This window comes from Coregonus clupeaformis, unplaced genomic scaffold (genome assembly GCF_020615455.1).
Source record: "Coregonus clupeaformis isolate EN_2021a unplaced genomic scaffold, ASM2061545v1 scaf1065, whole genome shotgun sequence".
Classification (NCBI taxonomy): domain Eukaryota; kingdom Metazoa; phylum Chordata; class Actinopteri; order Salmoniformes; family Salmonidae; genus Coregonus; species Coregonus clupeaformis.
The window spans coordinates 161937-185707 of record NW_025534519.1 but is presented as its reverse complement, the minus strand read 5'-3'; the positions used below and the strand labels follow the sequence as shown (position 1 = coordinate 185707).

The window sequence follows — 23771 nt, the reverse complement described above, 5'->3', positions numbered from 1 at the left end:
ACCGACAGTACGTCTCTCTCTCATCCACAGACCCTGAAACCAACAGTACGTCTCTCTCTCTCATCCACAGACCCTGAAACCAACAGTACGTCTCTCTCTCTCATCCACAGACCCTGAAACCAACAGTACGTCTCTCTCTCATCCACAGACCCTGAAACCAACAGTACGTCTCTCTCTCATCCACAGACCCTGAAACCAACAGTACGTCTCTCTCTCATCCACAGACCCTGAAACCAACAGTACGTCTCTCTCTCTCATCCACAGACCCTGAAACCAACAGTACGTCTCTCTCTCATCCACAGACCCTGAAACCAACAGTACGTCTCTCTCTCTCATCCACAGACCCTGAAACCAACAGTACGTCTCTCTCTCATCCACAGACCCTGAAACCAACAGTACGTCTCTCTCTCTCATCCACAGACCCTGAAACCAACAGTACGTCTCTCTCTCATCCACAGACCCTGAAACCAACAGTACGTCTCTCTCTCATCCACAGACCCTGAAACCGACAGTACGTCTCTCTCTCATCCACAGACCCTGAAACCAACAGTACGTCTCTCTCTCATCCACAGACCCTGAAACCAACAGTACGTCTCTCTCTCATCCACAGACCCTGAAACCAACAGTACGTCTCTCTCTCATCCACAGACCCTGAAACCAACAGTACGTCTCTCTCTCATCCACAGACCCTGAAACCAACAGTACGTCTCTCTCTCATCCACAGACCCTGAAACCAACAGTACGTCTCTCTCTCTCATCCACAGACCCTGAAACCAACAGTACGTCTCTCTCTCATCCACAGACCCTGAAACCAACAGTACGTCTCTCTCTCATCCACAGACCCTGAAACCAACAGTACGTCTCTCTCTCATCCACAGACCCTGAAACCAACAGTACGTCTCTCTCTCTCATCCACAGACCCTGAAACCAACAGTACGTCTCTCTCTCATCCACAGACCCTGAAACCAACAGTACGTCTCTCTCTCATCCACAGACCCTGAAACCAACAGTACGTCTCTCTCTCATCCACAGACCCTGAAACCAACAGTACGTCTCTCTCTCATCCACAGACCCTGAAACCAACAGTACGTCTCTCTCTCATCCACAGACCCTGAAACCAACAGTACGTCTCTCTCTCTCATCCACAGACCCTGAAACCAACAGTACGTCTCTCTCTCATCCACAGACCCTGAAACCAACAGTGTGTCTCTCTCTCATCCACAGACCCTGAAACCAACAGTACGTTCTCTCTCATCCACAGACCCTGAAACCAACAGTACGTCTCTCTCTCTCATCCACAGACCCTGAAACCAACAGTACGTCTCTCTCTCATCCACAGACCCTGAAACCAACAGTACGTCTCTCTCTCATCCACAGACCCTGAAACCAACAGTACGTCTCTCTCTCTCATCCACAGACCCTGAAAACGACAGTACGTCTCTCTCTCTCATCCACAGACCCTGAAACCAACAGTACGTCTCTCTCTCTCATCCACAGACCCTGAAACCAACAGTACGTCTCTCTCTCTCATCCACAGACCCTGAAACCAACAGTGTGTCTCTCTGGTTCCCAGACCCTGAAGGACCCCAACCTGTCAGCCAGGAAAGACTTCCAGAGAGAAGCTGAACTGCTCACCAACCTACAGCACGACCATATTGTTAAGTTCTATGGGGTCTGTGTGGATGGGGACCCCCTCATCATGGTGTTTGAGTACATGAAGCATGGGGACCTCAACAAGTTCCTCAGGTAATGTTATCGGAACAATGTCAGCGAAAAGGGGCGCCACTTTGGTTTTAGAAGTGGGGGGGGGCATAACCTGGCAGGCGGTCTGGGAATGTTTTTGGGGTATCTAAAGCTCATTTCCGGCATTTTTACACAATCCAATATGCCGTCTCTATTTAGAACAAAAAAGTAAGCAAATATGTCCACAGTCATCAAGCTAGGCAAGAGATCATTATTAAATATGTTTAAGTGATTAATAAGACTGAACTAGATCAAAGGTGTGCTGGTGCAGTGGTCTAAGGCACTGCATCGCAGTGCTAGCTGTGCCACTAGAGATCCAGGTCTTCCTCACATTTTTGTTTTACATGTTGTGTGTCATCGGGAAAAGCCTCTTTCAGCACTTGATACAGTTTGGAAATCAATTTTGGAGGTTTGTCAGACTGCCTTAAAAAAGTATCTGGCTTGTCCAGTGTTTGCTGCACAGAGAGACCGGGAGACCCCATGGGCGGCGCACAATTGGCCCAGCATCGTCCAGGGTAGGGGAGGGAATGGCCGGCAGGGATGTAGCTCAGTTGGTAGAGCACGGCGTTTGCAACGCCAGGGTTGTGGGTTCGATTCCAGTAGAAAAAAAACATGTATGCACTCACTAACTGTAAGTTGCTCTGGATAAGAGCGCCTGCTAAATGACTCACTAACTGTAAGTTGCTCTGGATAAGAGCGCCTGCTAAATGACTCACTAACTGTAAGTTGCTCTGGATAAGAGCGCCTGCTAAATGACTAAAATGTAAATGTAAAGGTAATTCAATAATAAATATTGTGTTGCAACTTTAACCAATAGCCTAACAAATTAAAAAAAATACAAAGACTTTTGATTGTCTTTATTAAGACATCCTCTATATGAAATGTCAGCCAGACCGACCAGCCAGCCCGAGCCTCCTGCACACCCGACCCCCGACCAGCCAGCCCGAGCCTCCTGCACGCCCGAGCCTCCTGCACACCCGACCCCCCGACCAGCCAGCCCGAGCCTCCTGCACACCCGACCCCCGTCTACCAATCTAGTCAATAACCCAACTCTCTCCCAACACAATTTCCTTCCCAGTTCACACCTTAAAACAAAAAAATCCCAACGGAAAGGTTTGGAAACAAAAGACAAAACCAAAACACCTCAAATATCCATGAACACAGAAACAGCAAATCCACCATATAATTAATCTAATAGGACTAATACTACTGGAGAGCTCTTTTTACTTGCACACAATATAGCTGGGTCTACCCATCCTGCCCCCCAGGGGTCCACGGCCCTGCAGCCAATATAGCTGGGTCTACCCATCCTGCCCCCAGGGGTCCACGGCCCTGCAGCCAATATAGCTGGGTCTACCCATCCTGCCCCCCAGGGGTCCACGGCCCTGCAGCCAATATAGCTGGGTCTACCCATCCTGCCCCCAGGGGTCCACGGCCCTGCAGCCAATATAGCTGGGTCTACCCATCCTGCCCCCCAGGGGTCCACGGCCCTGCAGCCAATATAGCTGGGTCTACCCATCCTGCCCCCCAGGGGTCCACGGCCCTGCAGCCAATATAGCTGGGTCTACCCATCCTGCCCCCAGGGGTCCACGGCCCTGCAGCCAATATAGCTGGGTCTACCCATCCTGCCCCCCAGGGGTCCACGGCCCTGCAGCCAATATAGCTGGGTCTACCCATCCTGCCCCCCAGGGGTCCACGGCCCTGCAGCCAATATAGCTGGGTCTACCCATCCTGCCCCCCAGGGGTCCACGGCCCTGCAGCCAATATAGCTGGGTCTATCCATCCTGCCCCCAGGGGTCCACGGCCCTGCAGCCAATATAGCTGGGTCTATCCATTCTGCCCCCAGGGGTCCACGGCCCTGCAGCCAATATAGCTGGGTCTACCCATCCTGCCCCCAGGGGTCCACGGCCCTGCAGCCAATATAGCTGGGTCTACCCATCCTGCCCCCAGGGGTCCACGGCCCTGCAGCGCCCCGACCCAACACACCCCACTCAGCTTTAGGTTCTTAGTGAAACATTAATTTATTGGTATCGGGGTGTGTTAGGCCACAGCCAGAGTAACAACCCACAGAACGGCAGACCCCCAGGGCCAGGACTGAGCAGCCCAGCAAACCCCCAGGGCCAGGACTGAGCAGCCCAGCAGACCCCCAGGGCCGGGACTGAGCAGCCCAGCAAACCCCCAGGGCCAGGACTGAGCAGCCCAGTAGCTAGGGATTGCCTAAATAGGTATCTCCCCTGAGGTGGGCCTGTTTTCAGTACAGACTCCTTTAGTCGTACTGTATTCCACGTAAGGCATCCAGACCTTATGAAAGTTGCCCAGAAGACCCTTAATCTGGTAATAAATCAAAGCTGGTGATACATAACTTGTGGGAGGATAAACAACGTTCCGATTAACGGCAATGCATTTCTAAGCCGCTATAAATGCTAGGTTACACCGTTTCTTCAGATAACAGTGTCCAGTGTCAACATTTCCGAGCAAACAAAAACAGGGAGAAGGGAGAATCTGTAGACATGCTGAGATAAAAGAACATACTCTTTGCCAGAATTCAGCCAGCCTTCACAAGACCACAACATATGCAAATATGTCCCCCTTTTGTGTTTTACACCTCCAGCAGAGGAATGACAGTAATTCAGTTTCACTGGCATATAGTACGTTCTATGGGTGGTCTTAAACTGCAGTAATGTATGTCTGAGATGATATGAACATGACGGGGCATTCTGACATCTCTGTATCCATTCATCATAATCGATAGCGTCTCCCAGGTCTTCCTCACATTTTAGTTTTACATGTTGTGTGTCATCGGGAAAAGCCTCTATCAGCACTTGATACAGTTTGGAAATCAATTGTGGAGGTTTGTCAGACTGCCTTAAAAAAGCATCTGGCTTGTCCAGTGTTTGCTGCACAGAGAGAATAAAGTTTTGTCTCATAACCTCAGTAGAACAGGAGAACCAGTATCTAACCCTACATGTCTCATAACCTCAGTAGAACCAGTATCTAACCCTACATGTCTCATAACCTCAGTAGAACCAGTATCTAACCCTACATGTCTCATAACCTCAGTAGAACCAGTATCTAACCCTACATGTCTCATAACCTCAGTAGAACCAGTATATAACCCTACATGTCTCATAACCTCAGTAGAACCAGTATCTAACCCTACATGTCTCATAACCTCAGTAGAACCAGTATCTAACCCCTACATGTCTCATAACCTCAGTAGAACCAGTATCTAACCCTACATGTCTCATAACCTCAGTAGAACCAGTATTTAACCCTACATGTCTCATAACCTCAGTAGAACCAGTATCTAACCCTACATGTCTCATAACCTCAGTAGAACCAGTATCTAACCCTACATGTCTCATAACCTCCAGTAGAACCAGTATATAACCCTACATGCCTCCTCTATCCAGGACTTGTATTACATCATTATAGACTCCACTGAGTGTGACTGACAGTAGAAGCTGAAGAGAGTTTGGCATAATACAGATATGCTGAGGGAGTATTGGGGAGGGGTGTACTTGGTTGAAAGGGTCTGCATCCCAAATGGCAGCGGTTCTGTCCAAAAGTAGTGCACTAAATAGGAGAATAGGGTACCATTTGGGACCCAGTCATGATGTTTGGACTGAGCCTGTGTGCTATATTAACTCCAGTGAAGATCTGAGGTTATGAATCACTGCTAATGGAAAGACGTTCCCTTTGGAATGATGAAATCCTTTCACACAAGGTGCAAGACCCACTGCTCTGTCTCCTCTGGCCTCCCTGTGTTTAGTCATGCTGGCCACAGCTCCTTATTCATCTCTATTCAGAGAGGATGGGCAGGAAATGACTGAGAGGTCTAAAGACAAGCCTTCTGCCTCTGTCTCCAACATACAGGCAGCAGGTGGCTGTGTGATCAGCACCCTGTTCCCTCTATAGTGCAGTACATACAGGCAGCAGGTGGCTGTGTGATCAGCACCCTGTTCCCTCTATAGTGCAGTACATACAGGCAGCAGGTGGCTGTGTGATCAGCACCCTGTTCCCTCTATGGTGCAGTACATACAGGCAGCAGGTGGCTGTGTGATCAGCACCCTGTTCCCTCTATAGTGCAGTACATACAGGCAGCAGGTGGCTGTGTGATCAGCACCCTGTTCCCTCTATAGTGCAGTACATACAGGCAGCAGGTGGCTGTGTGATCAGCACCCTGTTCCCTCTATAGTGCAGTACATACAGGCAGCAGGTGGCTGTGTGATCAGCACCCTGTTCCCTCTATAGTGCAGTACATACAGGCAGCAGGTGGCTGTGTGATCAGCACCCTGTTCCCTCTATAGTGCAGTACATACAGGCAGCAGGTGACTGTGTGATCAGCACCCTGTTCCCTCTATAGTGCAGTACATACAGGCAGCAGGTGGCTGTGTGATCAGCACCCTGTTCCCTCTATAGTGCAGTACATACAGGCAGCAGGTGGCTGTGTGATCAGCACCCTGTTCCCTCTATAGTGCAGTACATACAGGCAGCAGGTGGCTGTGTGATCAGCACCCTGTTCCCTCTATAGTGCAGTACATACAGGCAGCAGGTGGCTGTGTGATCAGCACCCTGTTCCCTCTATAGTGCAGTACATACAGGCAGCAGGTGGCTGTGTGATCAGCACCCTGTTCCCTCTATAGTGCAGTACATACAGGCAGCAGGTGGCTGTGTGATCAGCACCCTGTTCCCTCTATAGTGCAGTACATACAGGCAGCAGGTGGCTGTGTGATCAGCACCCTGTTCCCTCTATGGTGCAGTACATACAGGCAGCAGGTGGCTGTGTGATCAGCACCCTGTTCCCTCTATAGTGCAGTACATACAGGCAGCAGGTGACTGTGTGATCAGCACCCTGTTCCCTCTATAGTGCAGTACATACAGGCAGCAGGTGGCTGTGTGATCAGCACCCTGTTCCCTCTATAGTGCAGTACATACAGGCAGCAGGTGGCTGTGTGATCAGCACCCTGTTCCCTCTATAGTGCAGTACATACAGGCAGCAGGTGGCTGTGTGATCAGCACCCTGTTCCCTCTATAGTGCAGTACATACAGGCAGCAGGTGGCTGTGTGATCAGCACCCTGTTCCCTCTATGGTGCAGTACATACAGGCAGCAGTTGGCTGTGTGATCAGCACCCTGTTCCCTCTATAGTGCAGTACATACAGGCAGCAGGTGGCTGTGTGATCAGCACCCTGTTCCCTCTATGGTGCAGTACATACAGGCAGCAGGTGGCTGTGTGATCAGCACCCTGTTCCCTCTATAGTGCAGTACATACAGGCAGCAGGTGGCTGTGTGATCAGCACCCTGTTCCCTCTATAGTGCAGTACATACAGGCAGCAGGTGGCTGTGTGATCAGCACCCTGTTCCCTCTATAGTGCAGTACATACAGGCAGCAGGTGGCTGTGTGATCAGCACCCTGTTCCCTCTATGGTGCAGTACATACAGGCAGCAGGTGGCTGTGTGATCAGCACCCTGTTCCCTCTATGGTGCAGTACATACAGGCAGCAGGTGGCTGTGTGATCAGCACCCTGTTCCCTCTATGGTGCAGTACATACAGGCAGCAGGTGGCTGTGTGATCAGCACCCTGTTCCCTCTATGGTGCAGTACATACAGGCAGCAGGTGGCTGTGTGATCAGCACCCTGTTCCCTCTATGGTGCAGTACGTTTGACCTGGCACCTTATTACATTTTACATTTTAGTCGTTTAGCAGATGCTCTTATCCAGAGCAACTTACAGTTAATGCATACATTATTTTTTTTATTTCCATACTGGCCCCCCGTGGGAATCGAACCCACAACCCTGGCGTTGCAAACGCCATGCTCTACCAACTGAGCTACATCCCTGCCGGCCATTCCCTCCCCTACCCTGGACGACGCTGGGCCAATTGTGCGCCGCCCCATGAGTCTCCCGGTCGCGGCCGGCTACGACAGAGCCTGGATTCGAACCAGGATCTCTAGTGGCACAGCTAGCACTGCGATGCAGTGCCTTAGACCACTGCACCACTCGGGAGAATGTCTTATTCCCTATATACTAGTGCACTATATAGGGAATAGGGTGCCATTTGGGACAAAGACAGTGTCTTTTGTCTCTGATTGTTACACGTCTGATTGGTGGAGGGGTCAGGATTAGACATCAGATCTGATTGGTGGAGGAGGAGGAGGGGTCAGGATTAGACATCAGATCTGATTGGTGGAGGAAGAGGAGGAGGGGTCAGGATTAGACATCAGATCTGATTGATGGAGGAAGAGGAGGAGGGGTCAGGATTAGACATCAGATCTGATTGGTGGAGGAGGAGGATGGGTCAGGATTAGACATCAGATCTGATTGGTGGAGGAAGAGGAGGAGGGGTCAGGATTAGACATCAGATCTGATTGGTGGAGGAAGAGGAGGAGGGGTCAGGATTAGACATCAGATCTGATTGGTGGAGGAAGAGGAGGAGGGGTCAGGATTAGACATCAGATCTGATTGGTGGAGGAAGAGGAGGAGGGGTCAGGATTAGACATCAGATCTGATTGGTGGAGGAAGAGGAGGAGGGGTCAGGATTAGACATCAGATCTGATTGATGGAGGAAGAGGAGGAGGGGTCAGGATTAGACATCAGATCTGATTGGTGGAGGAGGAGGATGGGTCAGGATTAGACATCAGATCTGATTGGTGGAGGAAGAGGAGGAGGAGTCAGGATTAGACATCAGATCTGATTGGTGGAGGAAGAGGAGGAGGGGTCAGGATTAGACATCAGATAAACAGGATGTAGAAGAAGTCAAACAGAACCAGAGAGTGAAAATATCAAATAATCAGAGAGACAAGAGAAAGGAAGGAATAGAGAGAGAGAGAGAAGGGGGAGAGAGGGGGAGAGGTAGAGAGGGGGGGTCCTCTGCAGCAGAGTTCTTCCTCTCAGAATGAGAGAGAGAGAGAGAGAGACTAGCTGTCCTCTGCAGCAGAGTTCTTCCTCTCAGAGAGAGAGAGAGTCTAGCAGTCCTCTGCAGCAGAGTTCTTCCTCTCAGAGAGAGAGAGAGAGAGTAGCAGTCCTCTGCAGCAGAGTTCTTCCTCTCAGAGAGAGAGAGAGAGAGAGAGAGACTAGCTGTCCTCTGCAGCAGAGTTCTTCCTCTCAGAGAGAGAGAGAGAGAGACTAGCTGTCCTCTGCAGCAGAGTTCTTCCTCTCAGAGAGAGAGAGTCTAGCAGTCCTCTGCAGCAGAGTTCTTCCTCTCAGAGAGAGAGAGAGAGAGACACGCAGTCCTCTGCAGCAGAGTTCTTCCTCGCAGAATGAGAGAGAGAGAGAGACTAGCAGTCCTCTGCAGCAGAGTTCTTCCTCTCAGAGAGAGAGAGAGAGAGAGAGAGACTAGCAGTCCTCTGCAACAGAGTTCTTCCTCTCAGAATGAGAGAGAGAGAGAGACTAGCAGTCATCTGCAGCAGAGTTCTTCCTGTCAGAGAGAGAGAGAGAGAGAGCCTAGCAGTCCTCTGCAACAGAGTTCGTCCTCTGCAACAGAGTTCTTCCTCTCAGAATGAGAGAGAGAGAGAGACTAGCAGTCATCTGCAACAGAGTTCTTCCTCTCAGAATGAGAGAGAGCGAGAGACTAGCTGTCCTCTGCAGCAGAGTTCTTCCTCTCAGAGAGAGAGAGAGAGAGAGAGAGACTAGCAGTCCTCTGCAACAGAGTTCGTCCTCTGCAACAGAGTTCTTCCTCTCAGAATGAGAGAGAGAGAGAGACTAGCAGTCATCTGCAACAGAGTTCTTCCTCTCAGAATGAGAGAGAGCGAGAGACTAGCAGTCCTCTGCAGCAGAGTTCTTCCTCTCAGAGAGAGAGAGAGAGAGAGAGAGACTAGCAGTCCTCTGCAACAGAGTTCGTCCTCTGCAACAGAGTTCGTCCTCTGCAACAGAGTTCTTCCTCTCAGAATGAGAGAGAGAGAGAGACTAGCAGTCATCTGCAACAGAGTTCTTCCTCTCAGAATGAGAGAGAGCGAGAGACTAGCTGTCCTCTGCAGCAGAGTTCTTTCTCTCAGAGAGAGAGAGAGAGAGAGAGAGACTAGCAGTCCTCTGCAACAGAGTTCGTCCTCTGCAACAGAGTTCTTCCTCTCAGAATGAGAGAGAGAGAGAGAGACTAGCAGTCATCTGCAACAGAGTTCTTCCTCTCAGAATGAGAGAGAGCGAGAGACTAGCAGTCCTCTGCAGCAGAGTTATTCCTCTCAGAATGAGAGAGAGAGAGAGAGAGAGAGACTAGCAGTCCTCTGCAACAGAGTTCGTCCTCTGCAACAGAGTTCTTCCTCTCAGAATGAGAGAGAGAGAGAGAGAGAGAGAGAGAGAGAGAGAGAGAGAGAGAGAGAGAGAGAGAGAGAGAGAGAGAGAGAGAGAGAGAGAGAGAGAGAGAGAGGAAATTAGGGATGTTTTTACACTTGAAAAAATTCACAGTGTAGAGTCAGATTTGTCTACATCTGAATGGTCATTAAATATGAGTTGACAGCCTATTTTAAAGTGTGTTTTGACTCCGAAATTATAAAAGAAGGTTCAGGAGGCCCGCTTAATTCCCTTTAATGACATGACATGGTAGAGCATGGCGCTTGCAACGCCAGGGTTGTGGGTTTGATTCCCACGGGGGGCCAGTATGAAAAATGTATGCACTCACTAACTGTAAGTCACTCTGGATAAGAGCGTCTGCTAAAAAAAGAAGTTAAAAAGACGAATGAATTGCTGATGCATTTCGGAGCTCCTTCGTCCGTTAAGCACTATGGTGTTTGTCTCTTACTACGGTACGCAGTATGTTCAGAGGATGGCCCTCATCTTGTGGGAACAGATATACAGTAGTACATTATGACATACTCTACTACTCCTCTGTCTCTACTCTACTACTCCTCTGTCTCTACTCTACTACTCCTCTGTCTCTACTACTCCTCTGTCTCTACTCTACTACTCCTCTGTCTCTACTCTACTACTCCTCTGTCTCTACTACTCCTCTGTCTCTACTCTACTACTCCTCTGTCTCTACTCTACTACTCCTCTGTCTCTGCTACTCCTCTGTCTCTACTCTACTACTCCTCTGTCTCTACTCTACTACTCCTCTGTCTCTACTCTACTACTCCTCTGTCTCTACTCTACTACTCCTCTGTCTCTACTCTACTACTCCTCTGTCTCTACTCTACTACTCCTCTGTCTCTACTCTGCTACTCCTCTGTCTCTACTCGACTACTCCTCTGTCTCTACTACTCCTTTGTCTCTACTCTACTACTCCTCTGTCTCTACTCTACTACTCCTCTGTCTCTACTCTGCTACTCCTCTGTCTCTACTCTACTACTCCTCTGTCTCTACACTACTACTCCTCTGTCTCTACTCTGCTACTCCTCTGTCTCTACTCTACTACTCCTCTGTCTCTACTCTACTACTCCTCTGTCTCTACTACTCCTGTCTCTACTCTACTACTCCTCTGTCTCTACTCTACTACTCCTCTGTCTCTACTCTACTACTCCTCTGTCTCTACTCTTCTACTACTCTGTCTCTACTACTCCTCTGTCTCTACTACTCCTCTGTCTCTACTCTACTACTCCTCTGTCTCTACTCTGCTACTCCTCTGTCTCTACTCGACTACTCCTGTCTCTACTACTCCTTTGTCTCTACTCTACTACTCCTCTGTCTCTACTCTACTACTCCTCTGTCTCTACTCTGCTACTCCTCTGTCTCTACTCTACTACTCCTCTGTCTCTACACTACTACTCCTCTGTCTCTACTCTGCTACTCCTCTGTCTCTACTCTACTACTCCTCTGTCTCTACTCTGCTACTCCTCTGTCTCTACTACTCCTGTCTCTACTCTACTACTCCTCTGTCTCTACTCTACTACTCCTCTGTCTCTACTCTACTACTCCTCTGTCTCTACTCTTCTACTCCTCTGTCTCTACTACTCCTCTGTCTCTACTACTCCTCTGTCTCTACTCTACTACTCCTCTGTCTCTACTCTACTACTCCTCTGTCTCTACTACTCCTGTCTCTACTCTACTACTCCTCTGTCTCTACTCTACTACTCCTCTGTCTCTACTCTACTACTCCTCTGTCTCTACTACTCCTCTGTCTCTACTCTACTACTCCTCTGTCTCTACTCTACTACTCCTCTGTCTCTACTCTGCTACTCCTCTGTCTCTACTCTGCTACTCCTCTGTCTCTACTACTCCTCTGTCTCTACTCTACTACTCCTCTGTCTCTACTCTACTACTCCTCTGTCTCTACTCTGCTGCTCCTCTGTCTCTACTATACTACTCCTCTGTCTCTACTCTACTACTCCTCTGTCTTTACTCTGCTACTCCTCTGTCTCTACTCTACTACTCCTCTGTCTCTACTCTACTACTCCTCTGTCTCTACTCTACTACTCCTCTGTCTCTACTCTACTACTCCTCTGTCTCTACTCTACTACTCCTCTGTCTCTACTACTCCTGTCTCTACTCTACTACTCCTCTGTCTCTACTCTACTACTCCTCTGTCTCTACTCTACTACTCCTCTGTCTCTACTCTACTACTCCTCTGTCTCTACTCTGCTACTCCTCTGTCTCTACTCTACTACTCCTCTGTCTCTACTCTGCTACTCCTCTGTCTCTACTCTGCTACTCCTCTGTCTCTACTCTACTACTCCTCTGTCTCTACTCTACTACTCCTCTGTCTCTACTCTACTACTCCTCTGTCTCTACTACTCCTCTGTCTCTACTCTGCTACTCCTCTGTCTCTACTCTACTACTCCTCTGTCTCTACACTACTACTCCTCTGTCTCTACTCTGCTACTCCTCTGTCTCTACTCTACTACTCCTCTGTCTCTACTCTGCTACTCCTCTGTCTCTACTACTCCTGTCTCTACTCTACTACTCCTCTGTCTCTACTCTACTACTCCTCTGTCTCTACTCTACTACTCCTCTGTCTCTACTCTTCTACTCCTCTGTCTCTACTACTCCTCTGTCTCTACTACTCCTCTGTCTCTACTCTACTACTCCTCTGTCTCTACTCTACTACTCCTCTGTCTCTACTACTCCTGTCTCTACTCTACTACTCCTCTGTCTCTACTCTACTACTCCTCTGTCTCTACTCTACTACTCCTCTGTCTCTACTACTCCTCTGTCTCTACTCTACTACTCCTCTGTCTCTACTCTACTACTCCTCTGTCTCTACTCTGCTACTCCTCTGTCTCTACTCTGCTACTCCTCTGTCTCTACTACTCCTCTGTCTCTACTCTACTACTCCTCTGTCTCTACTCTACTACTCCTCTGTCTCTACTCTGCTGCTCCTCTGTCTCTACTATACTACTCCTCTGTCTCTACTCTACTACTCCTCTGTCTTTACTCTGCTACTCCTCTGTCTCTACTCTACTACTCCTCTGTCTCTACTCTACTACTCCTCTGTCTCTACTCTACTACTCCTCTGTCTCTACTCTACTACTCCTCTGTCTCTACTCTACTACTCCTCTGTCTCTACTACTCCTGTCTCTACTCTACTACTCCTCTGTCTCTACTCTACTACTCCTCTGTCTCTACTCTACTACTCCTCTGTCTCTACTCTACTACTCCTCTGTCTCTACTCTGCTACTCCTCTGTCTCTACTCTACTACTCCTCTGTCTCTACTCTGCTACTCCTCTGTCTCTACTCTGCTACTCCTCTGTCTCTACTCTACTACTCCTCTGTCTCTACTCTACTACTCCTCTGTCTCTACTCTACTACTCCTCTGTCTCTACTACTCCTCTGTCTCTACTCTACTACTCCTCTGTCTCTACTCTACTACTCCTCTGTCTCTACTCTACTACTCCTCTGTCTCTACTCTGCTACTCCTCTGTCTCTACTCTACTACTCCTCTGTCTCTACTCTACTACTCCTCTGTCTCTACTCTGCTACTCCTCTGTCTCTACTCTGCTACTCCTCTGTCTCTACTCTACTACTCCTCTGTCTCTACTCTACTACTCCTCTGTCTCTACTCTACTACTCCTCTGTCTCTACTACTCCTCTGTCTCTACTCTACTACTCCTCTGTCTCTACTTTACTACTCCTCTGTCTCTACTCTACTACTCCTCTGTCTCTACTACTCCTCTGTCTCTACTCTACTACTCCTCTGTCTCTACTTTACTACTCCTCTGTCTCTACTACTCCTGTCTCTACTCTACTACTCCACTGTCTCTACTCTACTACTCCTCTGTCTCTACTCTGCTACTCCTCTGTCTCTACTCTACTACTCCTCTGTCTCTACTACTCCTCTGTCTCTACTCTACTACTCCTCTGTCTCTACTCTACTACTCCTCTGTCTCTACTCTACTACTCCTCTGTCTCTACTCTACCACTCCTCTCTCTACTCTACTACTCCTCTGTCTCTACTCTACTACTCATTTGTCTCTACTCTACTACTCCTCTGTCTCTACTCTACTACTCCTCTGTCTCTACTCTACTACTCCTTTGTCTCTACTCTACTACTCCTCTGTCTCTACTCTACTACTCCTCTGTCTCTACTCTACTACTCCTCTGTCTCTACTACTCCTCTGTCTCTACTCTACTACTCCTCTGTCTCTACTCTACTACTCCTCTGTCTCTACTCTACTACTCCTCTGTCTCTACTCTACTACTCCTCTGTCTCTACTACTCCTCTGTCTCTACTACTCCTCTGTCTCTACTCTACTACTCCTCTGTCTCTACTCTACTACTCCTCTGTCTCTACTACTCCTGTCTCTACTCTACTACTCCTCTGTCTCTACTCTACTACTCCTCTGTCTCTACTCTACTCCTCCTCTGTCTCTACTCTACTACTCCTCTGTCTCTACTCTACTACTCCTCTGTCTCTACTACTCCTCTGTCTCTACTACTCCTCTGTCTCTACTCTACTACTCATTTACATTACATTTACATTTTAGTCATTTAGCAGACGCTCTTATCCAGAGCGACTTACAGGAGCAATTAGGGTTAAGTGCCTTGCTCAAGGGCACATTTACGTCATTTAGCAGACGCTCTTGTCCAGAGCGACTCACAAATTGATGCATTCACCCTATAGCCAGTGGGATAACCACTTTACAATTTTACAAAGAAGGATTACTTTATCCTATCCCAGGAATTCCTTAAAGAGGTGGGGTTTCAAATGTCTCCGGAAGGTGGTGAGTGACTCCGCTGTGGGGGGGTAGAAGGATTACTTTATCCTATCCCAGGTATTCCTTAAAGAGTGGTTTCAAATGTCTCCGGAAGGTGGTGAGTGACTCCGCTGTGGGGGGGGGGGGGTAGAAGGATTGCTTTATCCTATCCCAGGTATTCCTCTACTCTGCTACTCCTCTGTCTCTACTCTACTACTCCTCTGTCTCTACTCTACTACTCCTCTGTCTCTACTCTGCTACTCCTCTGTCTCTACTCTGCTACTCCTCTGTCTCTACTCTACTACTCCTCTGTCTCTACTCTACTACTCCTCTGTCTCTACTCTACTACTCCTCTGTCTCTACTACTCCTCTGTCTCTACTCTACTACTCCTCTGTCTCTACTCTACTACTCCTCTGTCTCTACTACTCCTCTGTCTCTACTCTACTACTCCTCTGTCTCTACTACTCCTCTGTCTCTACTACTCCTCTGTCTCTACTCTACTACTCATTTATATTACATTTACATTTTAGTCATTTAGCAGACGCTCTTATCCAGAGCGACTTACAGGAGCAATTAGGGTTAATTGCCTTGCTCAAGGGCACATTTACGTCATTTAGCAGACGCTCTTGTCCAGAGCGACTCACAAATTGATGCATTCACCCTATAGCCAGTGGGATAACCACTTTACAATTTTACAAAGAAGGATTGCTTTATCCTATCCCAGGTATTCCTCTACTCTGCTACTCCTCTGTCTCTACTCTACTACTCCTCTGTCTCTACTCTACTACTCCTCTGTCTCTACTACTCCTCTGTCTCTACTCTACTACTCCTCTGTCTCTACTCTACTACTCCTCTGTCTCTACTACTCCTCTGTCTCTACTCTACTACTCCTCTGTCTCTACTACTCCTCTGTCTCTACTCTACTACTCCTCTGTCTCTACTACTCCTGTCTCTACTCTACTACTCCTCTGTCTCTACTCTACTACTCCTCTGTCTCTACTCTACTACTCCTCTGTCTCTACTACTCCTCTGTCTCTACTACTCCTCTGTCTCTACTCTACTACTCCTCTGTCTCTACTCTACTACTCCTCTGTCTCTACTACTCCTGTCTCTACTCTACTACTCCTCTGTCTCTACTCTACTACTCCTCTGTCTCTACTCTACTACTCCTGTCTCTACTCTACTACTGCTCTGTCTCTACTCGACTACTCCTCTGTCTCTACTCTACTACTCCTCTGTCTCTACTCTACCACTCCTCTGTCTCTACTCTACTACTCCTCTGTCTCTACTCTACTACTCCTTTGTCTCTACTCTACTACTCCTCTGTCTCTACTCTACTACTCCTCTGTCTCTACTACTCCTCTGTCTCTACTACTCCTCTGTCTCTACTCTACTACTCCTCTGTCTCTACTCTACTACTCCTCTGTCTCTACTCTACTACTCCTCTGTCTCTACTCTGCTACTCCTCTGTCTCTGCTACTCCTCTGTCTCTACTCTGCTACTCTTCTGTCTCTACTCTACTACTCCTCTGTCTCTACTCTGCTACTCCTCTGTCTCTACTCTACTACTCCTCTGTCTCTACTCTACTACTCCTCTGTCTCTACTCTACTACTCCTCTGTCTCTACTCTACTACTCCTCTGTCTCTACTCTACTACTCCTCTGTCTCTACTCTACTACTCCTCTGTCTCTGCTACTCCTCTGTCTCTACTCTACTACTCCTCTGTCTCTACTCTACTACTCCTCTGTCTCTGCTACTCCTCTGTCTCTACTCTACTACTCCTCTGTCTCTACTCTACTACTCCTGTCTCTACTCTACTACTCCTCTGTCTCTGCTACTCCTCTGTCTCTACTCTATTACTCCTCTGTCTCTACTCTACTACTCCTCTGTCTCTACTCTACTACTTCTCTGTCTCTACTCTACTACTCCTCTGTCTCTACTCTACTACTCCTCTGTCTCTACTCTACTACTCCTCTGTCTCTACTCTACTAGGGGGTGGGGAGAGAGAGAGAGAGATACTCTACTACTCTGTTCTGTTTCTACATTACTGCTCTTACTACTAGTCTGTCCTGTAACTTTACTAAGTCTCTGTACTCTCCAGAGTCCATGGTCCAGATTCTATGATCCTTTCATACTTTATGACTCCTGCTCTAGGTCAGACTGGATGGGTGAAGGTTTATGTTGCTACCTCTATCTCTCTCCAGAGTCCATGGTCCAGATGCTATGATCCTTGTGGAAGGCCACCCCCTACAGACTGACGGAGAGCTGGGTCTGTCCCAGATGTTACACATTGCTACCCAGATCTCAGCCGGCATTGTGTACCTGGCCTCCCAGCATTTTGTCCACAGAGACCTGGCCACCAGGAACTGTCTAGTGGGCAGCGGGCTGTTGGTAAAGATAGGAGACTTCGGGATGTCCAGAGACATCTACAGCACAGACTACTACAGGGTAAGGACGCGTGTATGGATGGAGTATAGCGTTGCAGAATTCATGCAAATGTACCACCTATTCGGAGGGTGGCAGTAGCCCCTTTGGACATAGATTTCTGCATTTATGAACACCTGTAACTGCCATTTCCTTTCATCTACAGCAAAAAATGGCCTTATATGATAACAAATAAAGATATTGGTGCAGTCCACAACGTGGCGCAGTGCCCTTCTTGTGTTCTCTGGGGAGGAAGCTGCCTCATGTATTTCTATTTGTATTTATTATGGATTCCCATTAGCTGCTACCAAGGCAGCAGCTACTCTTCCTGGGGTCCAGCAAAATTGATTCATAACAGATTTCACAACATATTAAGTGTGTGCCCTCAGGCCTCTACTCTACTACCACATATCTATAACACAAAATCTGTGTGTACGTGTGTGTATAGTGCGTATGTTACCGTGTGTTTGTATGCATGTGTCTATGTTTGTGTTGCTTCACAGTCCCCGTTGTTCCATAAGGTGTATTTTTATCTGTTTTTTAAATCTAATTTTACTGCTTGCATGAGTTACTTGATGTGGAATAGAGTTCCATGTAGTCATGGCTCTATGTAGTACTGTGCGCCTCCCATAGTCTGTTCTGGACTTGGGGACTGTGAAGAGACCTCTGGTGGCATGTCTTGTGGGGTATGCATGGGTGTCTGAGCTGTGTGCCAGTAGTTCAAACAGACAGCTCTGTGTTTTCAACATGTCAATACCTCTCACAAATACAAGTAGTGATGAAGTCAATCTCTCCTCCAATTTGAGCCAGTAGAGATTGACATGCATATTATTAATGTTAGCTCTCTGTATACATCCAAGGGCCAGCCGTGCTGCCCTGTTCTGAGCCAATTGCAATTTTCCTAAGTCCCTCTTTGCGGCACCTGACCACACGACTGAACAGTAGTCCAGGTGTGACAAAACTAGGGCCTGTAGGACCTGCCTTGTTGATAGTGCTGTTAAGAATGCAGAGCAGCGCTTTATTATGGACAGACTTCTCCCCATCCTAGCTACTGTGGTATCAATATGTTTTGACCATGACAGTTTACAATCCAGGGTTACTCCAAGCAGTTTAGTCACCTCAACTTGCTCCATTTCCACATTATTCATTACAAGATTTAGTTGAGGTTTAGAGTTTAGTGAATGATTTGTCGCAAATACAATGCTTTTAGTTTTTGAAATATTTAGGACTAACTTATTCCTTGCCACCGATTCTGAAACTAACTGCAGCACTTTGTTAAGTGTTGCAGTCATTTCAGTCCCTGTAGTAGCTGACGTGTATAGTGTTGAGTCATCCACATACGAAGACACATTGTCTTCACTCAAAGCCAGTGGCATGTCGTTAGTAAAGATTTAAAAAAGTAAGGGGCCTAGACAGCTGCCCTGGGGAATTCCTGATTCTACCTGGATTCTGTTGGAGAGGCTTCCATTAAAAAACACCCTCTGTGTTCTGTTAGACAGGTAACTCTTTATCCACAATATAGCAGGGGGTGTAAAGCCATAACACATACGTTTTTCCAGAAGCAGACTATGATCGATAATGTGAAAAGCCGCACTGAAGTCTAACAAAACAGCCCCCACAATATTTTGATCATCAATTTCTCATAAGTCATTTGCTGTGCTTGTTGAATGGCCTTGCCTATAAGCGTGCTGAAAGTCTGTTGTCAATTTGTTTACTGTAAAATAACATTGTATCTGGTCAAACACAATTTTTTCCAAAAGTTTACTAAGGGTTGGTAACAGGCTGATTGGTCGACTATTTGAGCCAGTAAAGGGGGCTTTACTATTCTTAGGTAAGGGGAACAACTTTTGCTTCCCTCCAGGCCTGAGGGCACACACTTTCTAGTAGGCTTATATTGAAGATATGGCAAATAGGAGTGGCAATATCGTCCGCTATTATCCTCAGTCCACTGTGCATTTGCTGTTACTGTCCCAATCTGTTGCATTTTAGTTCTTCCCAACACCCTCACGTAAAGAACGCATGAGAGCGAGATCTGAAATATATACTCTGTGAAACACCTTCGACTGAAACACATTTGCTCGTCATCCTTTAAATGCATCAGGACGGTGAAAAGGTCATCAGGATATATACAAAAAAATGCATTCGGAAAGTATTCAGACCCCTTGACTTTTTCCACATTTTGTTTACGTTACAGCCTTATTCTAAAGTGGATTAAATTAGATTTTTTCCCTCTTCAATCTACACACAATACCCCATAAGGAAAAAGTGAAAACACATTTTTAGAAATGTTAGCAAATGTATTAAAAATAAAAAAATGAAATACCTTATTTACATAAGTATTCAGACCCTCAGAGCTGTTTCCATTGATCATCCTTGAGATATTTCTACAACTTGATTGGAGTCCACCTGTGGTAAATTCAATTGGTTGGACATGATTTGGAAAGGCACACATCTGTCTATATAAGGTCCCACAGTTGACAGTGCATGTCAGAGCAAAAACCAAGGCATGAGGTCGAAAGGAATTGTCCGTAGAGCTCCGAGACAGGATTGTGTCAAGACACAGATCTGGGAAAGGGTACCAAAACATTTCTGCAGCATTGAAGGTCCCCAAGAACACAGTGGCCTCCATCAATCTTCAATGGAAGAAGTTTGGAACCACCAAGACTCTTCCTAGAGCTGGCCGCCCTGCCAAACTGAGCAATCGGAGAGAAGGGCCTTGGTCAGGAGGTGACCAAGAACCCGATGCTCACTCTGACAGAGCTCTAGAGTTCCTCTGTGGAGATGGGAGAACCTTCCAGAAGGACAACCATCTCTGCAGCACTCCACCAATCAGGCCTTTATGGTAGAGTGGCCAGACGGAAGCCACTCCTCAGTAAAAGGCACATGACAGCCTGCTTGGAGTTTGCCAAAAGGCACCTAAAGGACTTTCAGACCATGAGAAACAAGATTCTCTGGTCTGATGAAACCAAGATGGAACACTTTGGCCTGAATACCAAGCGTCACATCCGGAGGAAACCTGGCACCATCCCTACGGTGAAGCATGGTGGTGGCAGCATCATGCTGTGGGGATGTTTTTCAGCGACAGGGACTGCGAGACTAGTCAGGATCGAGGGAAAGATGAATGGAGCAAAGTACAGAGAGATCCTTGATGAAAACCTGCTCCAGAGAGCTCAGGACCTCAGACTGGGGCGACGTTTCACCTTCCAACAGGACAAACGACCCTGAGCACACAGCCAAGACAACGCAGGAGTGGCTTCGGGACAAGTTTCTGAATGTCCTTGAGTGGCCCAGCCAGAGCCCGGACTTGAACCCGATCGAACATCTCTGGAGAGAACTGAAGATAGCTGTGCAGCGATGCTCCCCATCCAACCTGACAGAGCTTGAGAGGATCTGCAGAGAAGAATGGGAGAAACTCCCCAAATACAGGTGTGCCAAGCTTGTAGCGTCATACCCAAGACGACTCGAGGCTGTAATCACTGCCAAAGGTGCTTCAACAAAGTACTGAGTAAAGGGTCTGAATACTTATTGGTATGATGAGTTTCTCGGGTATCAAGTAATTCATGATGCAAGAAGATATTTAACACTTAGATGGAGAGTTGATACAAAGATTTAATAGACACGGTACCGTGGTTCACATAACAAACAGCGTGTGCTTTGCCTCTTGTCATCCGAACTACTAGACAAAGAAAATAAATCTCTTCTTATAGTCCCTGTTACCTATTGCTTCCACAACATCTGGTAACCATCAGTTGGCACTCCCTTCTTTGATGTTATTACCTTGTACCCCAAGTCAGTATATTACATCTATCAATCATTCTAAGATAAACCCAAGTAATCTCCCTCGACATACTGGAATCCTGGACCCTCCAGACTCTGGAGCTTTGCAGCTACTTCAGGGTTATCTTTGCTGTACTGATGTTGTCCTGTTAACCTGTGTCAGGTAGAGACCACACCATGCTGTACTGATGTTGTCCTGTTAACCTGTGTCAGGTAGAGACCACACCATGCTGTACTGGTGTTGTCCTGTTAACCTGTGTCAGGTAGAGACCACACCATGCTGTACTGATGTTGTCCTGTTAACCTGTGTCAGGTAGAGACCACACCATGCTGTACTGATGTTGTCCTGTTAACCTGTGTCAGGTAGAGACCACACCATGCTGTACTGATGTTGTCCTGTTAACCTGTGTCAGGTAGAGACCACACCATGCTGTACTGATGCTGTCCTGTTAACCAGTGTCAGGTAGAGACCACACCATGCTGTACTGATGTTGTCCTGTTAACCTGTGTCAGGTAGAGACCACACCATGCTGTACTGATGTTGTCCTGTTAACCTGTGTCAGGTAGAGACCACACCATGCTGTACTGATGTTGTCCTGTTAACCTGTGTCAGGTAGAGACCACACCATGCTGTACTGATGTTGTCCTGTTAACCTGTGTCAGGTAGAGACCACACCATGCTGTACTGATGTTGTCCTGTTAACCTGTGTCAGGTGGGAGACCACACCATGCTGTACTGATGTTGTCCTGTTAACCTGTGTCAGGTGGGAGACCACACCATGCTGTACTGATGTTGTCCTGTTAACCTGTGTCAGGTGGGAGACCACACCATGCTGCCGATCCGCTGGATGCCCCCTGAGAGCATCATGTACAGGAAGTTCACCATAGAAAGTGACGTGTGGAGCTTTGGAGTCATCCTCTGGGAGATCTTCACCTATGGGAAACAGCCATGGTTCCAGCTCTCCAACAACGAGGTGTGATGATCTACTGATGCAGTATTACAGAACTCCCATGCTTTTTATTAGAGGGGAGGGGTAATCAATTGAATTCAATTAATATTACTCTTACAAAGCAAGCGTATTGGTAAAAAAAATAAAAAAATACTGGTGTACAATACTCATTGCATCCTCTCTCTGCCTCTCTAGGTCATAGAGTGTATAACACAGGGTCGGGTCCTGGACAGGCCGAGGGTTTGTCCCAAGGAGGTGTACGAGCTGATGCTGGGGTGCTGGCAGAGGGAACCACAGCAGAGGCTGACCATCAAGGACATGCAGAAGGTCCTCTGCGCCATGGGGAAAGCCACACCTGTCTACCTGGATATACTGGGCTAGCACCAGCAGGGTGAAGTGACCCTAGACGCTCACCTTGGATCAGTTTAGCATTTCCCTTAACCAACGGTTACGGTCAGGATTGGGGAGGGGAAACTGATCCTAGACCTGTGCCCAGGGGAAACTTTACCCTTTAGCCTGGACATGTTGGGCTGGAATCGTCTGGGCCGGCAGGTAGCTTAGTGGGTAAGAGCGTTGTGCCAGTAACCGAAAGGTCGCTGGTTCTAATCCCCGAGCCGACTAGTTGAAAAATCTGTTGATGTGCCCTTAAGCAAGGCACTTAACCCTAATTGCTCCTGTAAGTCGCTCTGGATAAGAGCGTCTGCTAAATGACTGAAAATGTAAAATGCTTGTTAGACTGAAAGACAACCCGTTACCCAGGAAATAACCAAACAACCTGTTCCACTGTCAACAGCACCAACACGTTTGGGAAGGACTCAAGTGCCTGCTACACTTTCTCCATATACTGGATAAAAGTATCAAAAAACACACTTTTACATTTTGTTTACTGATACAGTGTATATGATGTATAGTTATTCAATGAAGATTACATTAAAACAAAGAAGTAGCTAAAAAAAAACACTAAAAATAATAAATAATAATGTAAATGAAGGGAAGTGGTGATGCTTTGGAACGGCGACAGCACGGCAGAAGAATAAACGTTTCCTTTTTATTAGTATATATTGATATGTTACATATATATATATATGATTTATTTACTTTTCATTTGGAGATGTCAAAGTCTCCCATGTCTGTCGCTAAGGACACACCCTTTTTGGAGAAACTGATACTGTCAGACTATTGGCAGGGACTGCTCTCTGATTGGCTGGATCGGAGTTCTCATGCTAATGAGGCTCTCCATTTCTGTCCAATGAACACTGTATGGAATCCTGGAGACAGAAGAACTACCCAATCAACAGCCAACAAACTACAACTCTATTTTAATTGAAGTGAATGTACATAATGTAAATGTCTGTATGTTAACTTATCTTTCCTTGGATTCTTCGTTCCTTTTCCAACACGTTGGGTAAATGGACTAACTAGATATTCTCTGACTTCCTGTTTTCATCAAAGTACGATCACGGAGGTGATCAGTTATTGTCTTCAGGACTCACATATAGGTTAGGGTTAGGGTTAGGGTTAGGGTTAGGGTTAAGGTTAGGGTTAGGGTTAAGTTCATAGACACAACTCTAGAAAGAGAGAGATACTTTTTACAATGCGGAGTGCACCAAAAGAGAGCTTGCTCCAAATCAGTGGAGGCTGCTGAGGGGAGGACGGGCTCATAATAATGTCTGGAACGGAGCCAACGGAATGGAGTCAAACCGTGTATTTGATACCGTTCCACTGATTCTGCTCCAGCCATTACCATGAGCCCGTCCTCCCCGTTCCACTGATTCTGCTCCAGCCATTACCATGAGCCCGTCCTCCCCGTTCC

The 23771-nt window shown here is 47.4% G+C and overlaps 1 protein-coding gene across 1 annotated transcript; it reads left to right on the top strand.

The window, feature by feature from the left end:
- Window positions 1–1537: 1537 nt before the first annotated feature.
- On the top strand, window positions 1538–22564 carry LOC121559697 (NT-3 growth factor receptor-like; the record flags this gene model as incomplete). Its single annotated transcript, XM_045217467.1, has 4 exons — window positions 1538–1746; window positions 17012–17255; window positions 21824–21982; window positions 22154–22564. Coding segments are annotated over 4 exons (798 nt in total), but the record flags the coding sequence as incomplete, so codon positions are not given.
- Window positions 22565–23771: the final 1207 nt, after the last annotated feature.